The 12,140-nt window shown below is 42.3% G+C and overlaps 1 protein-coding gene across 2 annotated transcripts in view; it reads right to left on the bottom strand.

Annotated features, from left to right (window-relative positions):
* The window catches only part of TEAD4 (TEA domain transcription factor 4), a 51,751-nt gene that overhangs the window by 29,982 nt on the left and 9,629 nt on the right, over window positions 1-12,140 (bottom strand). For both annotated transcript variants that reach the window (XM_063394100.1, XM_063394099.1), the window contains exon 2: window positions 7,005-7,259. In XM_063394100.1, coding sequence (XP_063250170.1) covers window positions 7,005-7,011 — 7 coding nt within the window. In that variant the 5' untranslated portion in view covers window positions 7,012-7,259. The remainder of the gene's footprint in view (window positions 1-7,004; window positions 7,260-12,140) is intronic.

The raw sequence follows: 12,140 nt of genomic DNA, 5'->3' as shown, positions 1-12,140 counted from the left end.
TCAAGAAGCCAGAGACCAAGCAAGACTGGCTCTTTATGTGCATGGAGTGAGACTGAGAATGTGAAGAAGTACCCAGAAGATGGGTCACAAGTTCAAGGTGACAGCAATGAGCAACAGCTGCTGGCTGTGCACCCTTCAGCAGCAGGTGTACCCAGGCCCCAGAGGTTTCAGCCAGCTCTGCCAGTGACCAACAGATTTACAAGACCATCTGTCTGGGCACAAACTGCACACAGCCTTCCCAGTTTTGCTGTCCAGATCTTCACCACACACAGACAATACAGGGTTTGTTATGGATTAGCTAATGAGCAACTGTTTAAACCAATAGACAGCCCTGGTTCTCTCCTGTGCTCATTAGCTGGATCCTACATGAATGAGAATACTGCTTGTTCTTTTAGCTGTAATACTGGCTTTTTCTGAACAAGCAGCTACCTTTCATTTCAGACACTAGAAAATGGAAAGATTATGTTGTTTTGCTCAAGAAAGAAAACTTAAAAGAAAGTTCATGTGATAGGTTTTTCTTACTTATGCTGAAGTAAGGGAGCTCCTTTTTTTTTTCCTAGGCCAGGTCTCCACACAATCTGCATGTTGACTCAGCTCCCTCTACGTACATGCACACCCTTTCTTGAGAAATGTTGTCATCCTTCTCTACTCAATGTTTGGCTAATTGACAGAAGACAAACTCTGAGAAAGTACTCCTGGAATTTACCTAGAAGTCTGCTCTTTTTGTTTCAGACCTAAGGAAGGGCTCCTTCGTCAATCAGTTAAATAAACATGCTCATGTCACAAAAACTCAGTTAGTATGAATCACAATACTAACAACTTACAAAAAAAATGCAGCCCTTTACAGTGTAAAGCCACCTAACCCACTGTTCTCTTGCTTCCTGTGTAAAACCATAGCACTTCCCATCTGGAATCCTCCTCTCATTTATGCAGAACACAGAAATGCATGTGCACATGCACATACACCATTCTTTGGGACTAGTTTTACAAATACAACCCTTATAGTTTTGTCTGATACACTTTTAAAAGTCCCCAACAGCACTTCCATTATAGCTCTTCAGAGGAGAGAGATCCCTCAGGTCTGAGCACCATGTTGTCCTGAAGCTTTTGCTGATGTCCATCCTATATTCTCTCTTTCTCCCCCATTAATCCTAGTCATGCTCACATGTTCCACATAAAATCCCTCTCCCTCCTAAATGTTAACACCCTTCAAATATTTTTAGACTGTTATTATGTGTCCCCCCACCCTCCACCTTTCAGTCATCACTTAGCCAAGCTATGTATATTTAGCTACTTTAATCTTTCCTCCTAAATCAGTCCCTTCAACTCCCAGAGCTCAGTGTTAAGTCTGGTATGCTTGCTCTTCTCAGAACTCACTCCATGTTTTTGAGATCTTTCTGGTAACGTGTTTGCAGAAACCTGTCCCAGAATATAGCTTTACAGGCACTTGTTTCAAAGAGAGAAGAAATCCAAGTCACTGGGCACTATTAATTTTCATTTTCCATATCTGGTTTTTGTTCCCAGATTTTGAATTAAATCTGAATTTTTAAGTATTAATGAACATTTAGTATTTGGTAAGAGCAAATTAGCAACTGATAGTATTGAACCCAATTGTGAGAAAAGGAAATGGGTTTTAAAATGAAAAAGAACACTAAAGCTTTTTAAAACTAAGCTTTTCAGAAAACTACCGGAAACGTGTAAAGTTATCCAGAAGAAGAGCAGAAGCAAAACAATAACATGCAGCAAGGGAAAAGGCTGAAAAATGAAATATAAACAGTCTCTCAGTTAAAAGGCAGACGAGTAGATACAACTTCAAAACATAAAGCTGGTCTACTAAATTAGAAGTCCATTAAACTGGATGTGTTATCTACAATAAAAAAAAAAAAAAAAAAAAAACCAAAAAAACAAAAAACCAAACCAAGTGCATTTCTGACAACATACCACTACAAATCAATTCTATTTTTGAAGTTTAAAAATTAAAAAGTCAGAGGAAGAGTCATAAGGGTAATGCAATGTTGCCCATGAAGGAAGTCACATGTCATGAAAACTCTGTGGCTGCAGAGATATACCATGGGAAAAATGGAGTACTACACAGCTCACTTGGTTTGAAATCTGACAGATAAATATGGGATTACAAAGCTGCTAAAAATGAAAAGCGACAGGAAAAATATGTGCCCTTTATTGAACCAACAGAATGAAGCGCCCACAAAAGAAATCACAATAATTTTGATAATATGTAGTACACAAAAAGATTGCTACTATATTTATCTTCAGTACTAAGCATGTTAAAGAAGAGTGCCACAGCCAGTACTATTAACTGCAAGAGAATTCCTGGTGGGTTGGTATTTCAAAAGTGGCAAATTTCTCAATATTTGGGAAATGCTTGGAATTCATGCAAATACCTCCTTTTTATGCTTGCATAGAGAAAACATCAGTTAAATTGCAATACAGCTTGACACAAAGAACCATAAACTTGGCTTACACAAAGGAGATGGAAGGAAAAGCATGACAAACTCCAGCAGAAGTTTAACCCACTAATAATGTCTCCAGAAGTCTGGCTTCGTCTAGTCAACAACAAAGAACCAGAGCCACACAAAAGCAAAGCTGAAAGATGACTGAGTGAAACAAAACCTCATTATTAAGCAACTCCAAAAACATTACACCTACCACCAGAGGGGAGGGCAAAGTCTGCGTGCTGACCAATTGTCCACAAATCCAAGTTTTGTCCATCTTCTAGTGTTTAAAATATGATATTCCTTTTTATTTTTCCAAAATCATGGGATAAAGGGCTGTTCTAAAGTTCACTAAGTCATAATAATGGAAGGGATAGGAACTTCAGAATTGTCTCTCTGAGGGATATCACAAGCTGAAATACAAATTTTGCAATTACCTGGAACATTCTGTCAGTGTCAACTGAGCACATTCTCAGTATGTGACAATAGCTTTGATTGAAACATCATCAGGTAAGATGCTAAACTACAATATCGAGGAAAGGTGTCAATTTGACACCCTGAAAGTTTGTCACCTTGAAGACTGTCGCCTTGAAGGTTTCCATATTTTAAATAGCAACCATGCTACTTCCTCCCCTCAAGAAAAAGTGTTTATGGGACAGGCAGTGTATGCTTTGTACTTCTTTGGATTTACGCGTCTCCTTTTCAGTTCTACTTTTAGTGATTCTTTGAGGTTGGGGAAAACATGAAATGATAACTTATCCCTTTGAGACAAAGGCATTATCCTGCAAAATTACCTAGTCATTTCAGAGTAGGGGTGGGAGGCAGCCCCTGTGACCTGGTAGCTTTTAGCATCAGACTGACCTTTCATCCTGTCTTAACTCATGTTGTAAAAGCAATACTCTGTGATCCACTGCTTGCTCCAGGTTTTGACTTGTAACATGGTTGACTGTCCTTCTTCTATCACTCAGCCTCTAAGCTTTGGACATCTCTAAGTATTTCCTATCAGCAGTTCACAAACAGATGGCACCAGCCTGGGAGATGGATGACTGCCCCCAGCTGTCTGCCCCTCCCTGCTCAGCACAGAAATGGCTGAGCTGTTTGAAGAGCAGCTGCTTAACTACTGACTCCTTCAGAACAGCCATCTAGCAAACCACCACCAATTCCAGCTCCTCTTGCAAAAAGGTGCTCCAAGTCAGGTCTTCCTGCAGTAGAAGGGAGCGCCGGACAGCTAAGGTAGTAATTCGTTTTTTCCAAGGTCTTGTTGTGTCTCTTGTAATGTCAAAAAAAAAAAAAAATTTGCAAGTTACTGTTTTTTATTTTTCTGTTCTCAGTAATGTTGGGAGACCTGGCCTATTAACAATCTCCATGCAAATCTCACAAAGATACTAAGCTTTTTCCCCTCTCGTTTCTCTACATCAGTACTGAAGATGCCAGGAGATACCCAACACCTAACTCTGTGACACTTTATTTAGTACAAATACTACTGATACGATTGCTCCCACAGAAAAACATTGTTGGAAAACATAAATGACAGATTCGTAACACTCTACCCTCACTGTGTTTTGGCAGGCAACACTGATAAAATTATTCTGCAAGACCTTAGTGGTACCAGAAGGCACCGGAGCAGAAAGTGCCCCAGACTCAAAGCTTCTAATGTCAACACAATGATTAGGAGAAAGGACAGCATTCCGTATCACACGAGGCAGCTGCTTGTGCCTGAAGCAGGTGGTCAGCAAAGCCTGCTGGAGAGGCCACTGGGGCTTGCACCCAGAGCAGCCTGTGGCATGAGCTTGCTCAGTCAGGATGCTGCCTCCATGCAGAAATGGAACGTGTCTGGTGTGAAAAAAGGTAATGAAAGGAAAGGCAGCAAAGGAATCGAGACACAGATTATCAGTGCACAGAGAAGAGCTTGGCTGACTTTGGTGTGAAGGTGGAATCCTGTTCACTCAGCCATCAGTAGAGTGTTGTTTAAAGAGCTTTAAACAAGCCAGCTTTGAAGAGGCATAGAAACATGAGCATGAGGCCTGTGTAGAGGCTGAAACACATCTTTCTGTACAATTTGGAATGCATTCAAGTGAAACTGCACAAATTCTTCATATTGCCTTAGCACACTTCAGCTAAAAGCTGCCAACTTTGAACTTACAATGGGTTGCCTCATAAAACATGAGAAGTGTATAAATTGCACATAGAAGAGATTCTGAGACCTGGAACATCTTGCCCATAACAGTAGTACCACATGAGCCTCTCCTCAGTGAGAAATAGTGAAATGGTCCCAGTTTTGACAGGGGAAAGGTGCATATACAGCTCTCTGCACCACCCCACCCCTTGGTTCAGAGAGCTCTGTGCAAGTCGGTCACAGGGTGGATAAATAACCATCCCTTCAGAGGCAGGGCCAGCTCCAAATTGAGCCTGCCCTCTTTCACAAGCTGGCTTGTGAGTATTGAAGATGAAATCAGGGACTATATTTATTCTCCCTGCCCTGTCATATCTTTCTATAGATCCCAGACAGGGCCCCACTTCCTTGGCCTGGATCCTGGAGACGAGTAAGCAAAGGAGGGCATAAATCAGTGCCTGGGTTCTGTCAGGAGCACACTGAACCAACCATCCACACTCAGAACAGGTGCACTAAAGGCAAGCAGGGACACTGTCCCATTTGGAGTAGTGGGGGAGGGCTTGCAGAACAGCTCTTCATTTCTTCTCCCTGAGCCTATCCTAAACTCTTCACCCTGCAAGAGGGTTATTGACCTTCTGCAGTTCACCAGTCCACTCAGCTAGGTGTGTTCCACTTAACACCAATCCATGCTAAGCCAGGCCCAGCTAAGTCTCACTGGTTTCTGTAGCCTTTGTACTTCACTTTTGCTCTCATTTCTTTTCTTGTTTTTCACTCTCTGCTCTGACACATTCACTCCAAAGCTAAAACAGTTCAGGGCACTGCAAAAGATTCAGTAAATTAATACAGTCTTAAAACACAACTGAAATTTTTCCCCAGTAATTTTAAAAGTTACCCGTCATGAAAATCAGTGCAGACATAGAGCAGCAAGGAGCATGTCGTCACTAGTTTATGCTTAATACCCAGGGGCTGGATTATCAAAGAATATTTTAGTCTGCGTAACATCTTAAGCAAGAATCGGTCCCTAAAGAAGCAGTCTTACTTTAACCTCAGTCATGGCTGCTCGTTCCCAACCTCACCATCCTTTCTCTAAATACCAGCAGAAGCAGCTGGGCAGTATCCAAATCAAAGTTCACTCCTTTTCCCTTTTTCCCTGTGCTAGTTTTAAGCTGGATCCATTCCCCGGTTGGTTCCGTAGCACAACCACAAAAACGCCCGCACCAGCCCAGAGCAGGAGTTGATGTCTGCCTAAGAACAGTGGCCCGGGATTAGCCTCGGGGTGATCAGCCTTACCCAATCTATATTGCTCTTCCCAGGTACAATGATGTGTGTACCCAGTAAAACCATCCAATGTAGATAAGGCCATGTAAATGAGACCCCACCAAGGCTCCCACAGTCAGAGCAATCCATTCCCCTGCTCAGGGAACAATGGCCTGATGGGTGGGCAGAAACCTGCAGAATGACTTGTGAAGTGCTCCGCAGAGAGCTCCCGGGCATGCACGGAGCATCCCTGATGGGGCCGGTGAAGACAGGAAGATCTCAATGTATGGGGGGTGGGGGAAAACAAGCACTGACTGGGTAGAAAGAGGGCTGTCTTCCATAAGATCCTTGCTAGTGTTTTAAGAAACTGTCCAACTCGGGGCTTAAAACCAAATACTGGGTGTTCAGCCTCTGCTGTGCATTTTAGTCACAGAAGTATCAGATAGCTCCTTGCAACACTCAGGTAGAGAATCCAGGCCGGATCAGATTTTTGCGAACAAAATCGAAAGAAATTTTAACTGTGGAAAAGGTCAAAAAACCCATTTCAAAAGCATGTCTGCCACGTATAAAGTTGATTGCTGCTGCAGCTGCAAGCCAGAGCCTCTCTGTGTTTGGGGCTGGGTATCTAGTTAGCGAGATGAGAAGAACCCACAGGTGAAATTCACTTGTGCCGGTGCTATGAGAAGGCAAACTACAATGAAAAGTAGTACACAGAACTTTCTACCCTTAAGATGTGAAAAGTGTAGCTAGTTAACAAAGTGTAGGTGTTTGCACAGCAGCAGAACCATTTGGGTTTCAGGAGCTGAACTTCTGTCCTGTAGTGCCATTACCTGTCCTTATCTCCAACAAGAGCAGTGAAGACAGCAGCAAGAGATAACATAAAAGTAGGCTTTGTCACACCATGACACCATTAGATTATATATATTTATATATAAAGATTAGTTCAGCAGCATGCTCAACTCTGAGATCTACCTCACAGGACAGTCCCCTGAAAAAGACACCTGTAACTCTTTCTGCTTTGTGAACGTCACAATCTGCACACCGATTTTCCTAAATACAACAACCCGAGGCAACCAACAGCACCAGCCTGGGAACACCTGAGGGAAGGGAGTGCACTAGAGCACCCCTTGGGGCAGAGGGCAGGCTGCCCTGAGCGCTGTGTGGCCTCCCTCTCTCCTTACCGTACATCTTGCCCTCGTCCGACAGGATGATCTTGCGGCGGCCGCATGGTGGGTAGATGGCTAGCGCTTCCTGGAAGCTCTGCTCGATGTCCGGGCTCCACACGCCCTCGGCGTCATTGTCGATGGGTTTGTCCAAGGCCTCGCTGCCCCCCGAGTCGTTGCTCCCCTCAGGGGAGGTGGGAGAACTCCACTCGTTGGAGGTAATGGTGCCAGCTAGAAACTCCAAGGTGCCACGCGGAGGAGCAGACCCAGAACCTGCAACGGCAAGCACACCCCACCGGGACCATTAGAAACTGGGAACAAGCAGATACCAAAGCAAAAAAAGTTTTTAAAAAATCTCAGTTAGGAGGGGTTTTACTTCAGGTTTATCTTAAATGATAACTCAGCCACCTGTTGGGTTTTTATTTATGTTGAGATGAAAACATATTCTATAAATCCTTCTGATAAACAGCCTGCTCCAATCTCTTTTCGGTTCATTAACTCTGTCACTTCCCAGTTCTCCTCAGAGGATTCCTCTCGTGTTTTTATCTCCTTTATTTCTTTCTCCCTGGACTGTCATTATCCGTGTAACTGTTATTTAATGTTCTGAAGCACACATAGAGGGATTCAGTCTGTGTGAAAGACTATGCAAGACAGAGCAGTGATGAATTATCCAGTCATCACTGAGCTCTGGGGTTGAAATTTTCTTAGCTACTGTTTCACTGGATTGGAGTTAGTAGTTGGTGTCACTTCTAACACTGACATTTCTTCTCAAGGATCAGCTGTGCTTTTAAAAAGCCATTCCTGGAGCCAGACAGTGTGATGCAGTGTCTTCCAAATCCCAGCACCCTATCCTGGCAGGAGCAGAAGGCACCATGAATACTGGGATGACAGCACCGGGTTGCAGGTCAAGAACCGAGGTGCTCAGCCTGTTGTTACTGCTCATCTTCAGAACAATTTTGGGCAAATTCCTTCAGTTTCCTCTGCCTCTCTGCTCCCTCATCACTTACTAGTCTCATGCTATTAGATTTGCCACTGGGCAGGAGCAGAAATTGGTTTCTCATTGAACCTAAGCAGGCGTCTGCTAGCTCTTGAAAATGACAATAAAGTATAAATTTATTATAGATAGATTTATAGTTTATATATCATCTATAAATTACATATATATTATCTTATGTATTATTATATAGCATTATACTTTATAAATAATTTATAAATTATATTATAAATCTCTTTATAAGCACCTACAGGACAGTCTGAAGCCTTTGAGCAGAGCCGCTGAAACACTCATTGAGAAATTAACTTCAGACCACACAGACACTTCCAGTCAACCAGGCAGGAGACAAATGGCTTCTAAAGAGACAGATCATTCTTCTGCCTTAATCCCAAAGCTGTTTGTTTATAATTTTAATAGCTTTGTTATCTGGGCTGCAAAGAATGTTCACAAGCCTTCATTTGAGAATCCAGCCGGAGTTCAAAACTTCCCTCTCTATCACCACATTCAGCTGGGTGGCAAGAACATCAGAGTAAGGACTTTTTTCCAGGGACAACAGATTCATCAAACCTGCACTGAACTTGAGTAAGGTCTGACATGACAAGTCTCTAGCTCAGAAATATCACAATGAAAATGTCAAGGGGAGCAGAGGAGAAATTTGGGTGTGGCATTTGTCAAAAACTAGTTATAAAGAATAAATACATGCAGTTAGGCCATGCCCTAGTTGATACAGGGGGAAAGAAGTCCATTCATTCAACCTTAAAAAATTCAGGGCTCATAGCTTCAGAAACTTTTCTGACAAACTTTTTAAGCCTTTTAGTTTCTAATCTCTTTGGATTTTGTGTTTTTAAAATCTTCTCCAAGACCAAAATGACCAAGATTTTTTAAATAAAAGCTGAAATTCTTTAAGAACTTTAACATTTAAAAACCTGAAATTGTAAAGATATGACAACACTGGCTCTCAGAAGGTTTTTCTGCTCCTTAATTACTTTAGACAGCAGCAGATATTTTATATCTCAAAAACCCACCAAAAACTAAGAAAACAAACAAGCCAATACTGTGCCTTTGACTAAATTCAATATAGACAATATAAATTAGACAAATAATTAGACACAGTGTACTGTGCAGGGTTTTAACAAATGGTTCACAAAGACATTTAGAAAACCCAGTATATGACTTATTTCCTGTGAGAGCATTTGAAACACACAAATCCCTGGAATGGCCTACCACTGCCCATCCATCCACTTCAGCACCTACACGAGATAATTTCAACCCTCCTGATCCATGGTATACGGTTTCGGAGCCTAAATGAACATGGAAAGAAATAATAAAATGGGAGGTGAGAGGGGCAGAAAGGGGAACTCACACTTGGCTTTTATCCACTGGGACAGACATCCCACACACACTGTGAATGGCACCAAGTCCGGCAAGGTGACTTTAAGAGACCCTGAAATGAAGGGGAACAATTGCTTCCCTGACCAAACATTCCCCTTTCACTGACAGATACTAACAAAAAAAATCACATGGGTATTTAAGATATTATCATGCTGGGGAATCAGTGTAGAGGTGTAAGATTTCTACAAGGAGACAGTGACAGGGAAAGAGAAGTTACCTGTTCCAAATCTTCCTTTCATATTTCCCCAAGCATCCCCAGTCCCTGGAGGCTCTGCAGACCCTCCATGGTTAACACACATTAAAATGTCCACAAACACAAGGCCCAGGCTGGTTTTAACTTGTGATGACAGGCTGAAAAATGGAGGGTTCAGAACAAAATCCAAGGTGTGACAGCAAGTGTATTCATCACACCACCTGCACTGGGAGCTGCAAATCTCACACGAGCCAGCAGGATTCACACCAAGTGAAAACATCTCCACCTGCTCAACTACAGGACTCCCAAAGCCACAGTCGCTGGAAGCTACAGCTCTGCTGTCAAGCCAAATCCCCCCTAGCAATGCACACAGGCAAAGTCATCTCCTAGGGAATGAAGGACCATCATGGCCATTAAAAGCATCTACTTTGAATCCAGTTATTTTCATCTCCGTAGTGTCCGTGCTGACACAGGAGAATACCTAGCAGATGGTTTCATCATGGCACACTCTTTAAGTTGAAAGGAAATAAATATATCTGAAGCATAGCTTTCCTCCTCCCACCACACTCACACCCTGGGGGCTGTTGCCTGGTCATTTCATATTTCACAAGGCTCAGCATCTACACCAAGTGCTTTTGGTGACACAGGAAAATCTGGGTCCATTCTAATCCAAGCTCCAGAAAAACTGGAGGAGAAAACACGTCCCATTCAGTGCGGTGTCAACTCTCCAGACACTGTTCTCCAAACCTTAAAGGAAAGCTGCACCGATTTGAGCAGATGTCATTTGTACATTAAGGGAAATCCACAAAGCAAGAGACAGAACATACATGAACTTTCTCTCACGTTGGTGTAAATCAAGGGAGATGTAGAACATAATAGCAGTGACAGAAGAATTTATATGAATCTTCAAGCAACCAGACTATTTTTTTAATGCTTCTTAGTTTTTGTGTCCCTTGCCCAGCAATGTTAGTTTTATCTCAAGCTACAGCTAGGTCAGCAAGAACTGAAATTTGCTATTGTGGTCAATCCCGACTTTTCTACACCTTGGTCCTGATTGTGCTTTCCTTTCTTGGTACTAAAGCTGTTCCTGATGGATGACAAAAAACGGGGAACCTTACAGACTATAAAATCAAGGATGTTTGGCCATCTCCAGCTAAAACCTCTGTAATTACTCAGATTACAGAGCACACTAGCAAAAATTTTCTTTCTATTTGATAACTTTTAATTTGATAACTTCTGAAGAAAGTCCATAGAAATGGCCATGGAAATCCCTATAACTCTATGCCTCTAGATCACTAAGATGCCAAAGGCTTAAAAGGCCAGCAAAGTTTTCCTAAATAATGTTGCTTAACTAGTAAGCTCCGTGTGCAGTCCCAGGCAATATTCTGTGCCAGAAGCAATAGACAGTAATTCAGGGAGTCCTGGTTGAGTGCTATCTGATCTGCTGGTCTCTGCTTTGGCTGAACACTTTCGAGCCTTCTGCTTCCTGCACTGTTGATCTGAACTCAGTGGTGGCCAAGATGACCACTCATTAAACTAAGCAAAGCAAACGAAAAAGCTGAGGGCTAAACCTTGTGGTAAACGACTTTGTTAGGATGGCAAATTGGAAAACTGGCAGTGGAATCACTTCCCATTGAATGAGCAATCGGGTGAAAAACAGATTTTTCAGAAACAAGAGAATGTTGAATGTCTTATTTATAAGAAAAGTTTCAATAATATTCATTAGCAATTTCTTTAACAAAATGCAAATGTTTCGGTTAGCATCTACTTTCCCTTTGCTTCTGTCCTCCATTCAATAGTAACTACATGCATACAGCCTGGTAACTTTAATGGTGATTTTATTACTCCATGTTCCAATATTACTAAATATTTTAGAACTTGTTCATTTTTTTTAAGTTCTGCCTGTGGAAGATTAATCACAAAGCTTTCTTCTGATGTGGAGGGAATTTGATTCTGAAAGCACTAAACAGACATCCCAGACATGCTCAGACAACTCCTTTCCCATCTGAATTCCCTCACCAGGCACAGTTCTTAGGAACAGAGCAGTGAGAGGATGTTGTCCCATACTCATAACAGAAAGTTTTGCCACAGGTCACAGGATCTGGTGCTTGTTCTCTTGGGATTCCCTCAGCCTGAACTTCTGCCCCACTCCTTGGCTTTTGTACTTCTGCGATTGTATCTTACAGTTTTCTTTATTCTGACCTCACTCTTATTTTGCTGAGAGATGATTAGCTATCTTTCTTTGTAGGGTCCAGTCCTGGGTTCTCTCCCAGGTTCAAAGACACAAGGCCCCTCAGAGCACATCGACCTCCTCACCACAGTATCTCTTATCTTCCTTCCGAATATTTCCCTCTGTCCAAATGCTGTTTCTTACTCGCTCTTGTTCCCTGTTTTTCTTTCTGCCATGGTCACTTCTTAATGAGTCTCTCACAAAGCAACACGGTGGAGAAAACACAAAAATCTCTCAGCTCCAGCAGCTTTGGTTGAAGTGTTCCAATTCCGATAATTTCAACACTAACTCTCTTTCCTTTCACACACGATACCTCATTGAGATTCAGAGATCCTGCAGGGCTAG

Source organism: Prinia subflava, chromosome 3 (genome assembly GCF_021018805.1).
Source record: "Prinia subflava isolate CZ2003 ecotype Zambia chromosome 3, Cam_Psub_1.2, whole genome shotgun sequence".
Lineage (NCBI taxonomy): Eukaryota > Metazoa > Chordata > Aves > Passeriformes > Cisticolidae > Prinia > Prinia subflava.
Note: the sequence above shows the minus strand (reverse complement) of the source record. Positions and strands in the feature narration are given on the sequence as shown.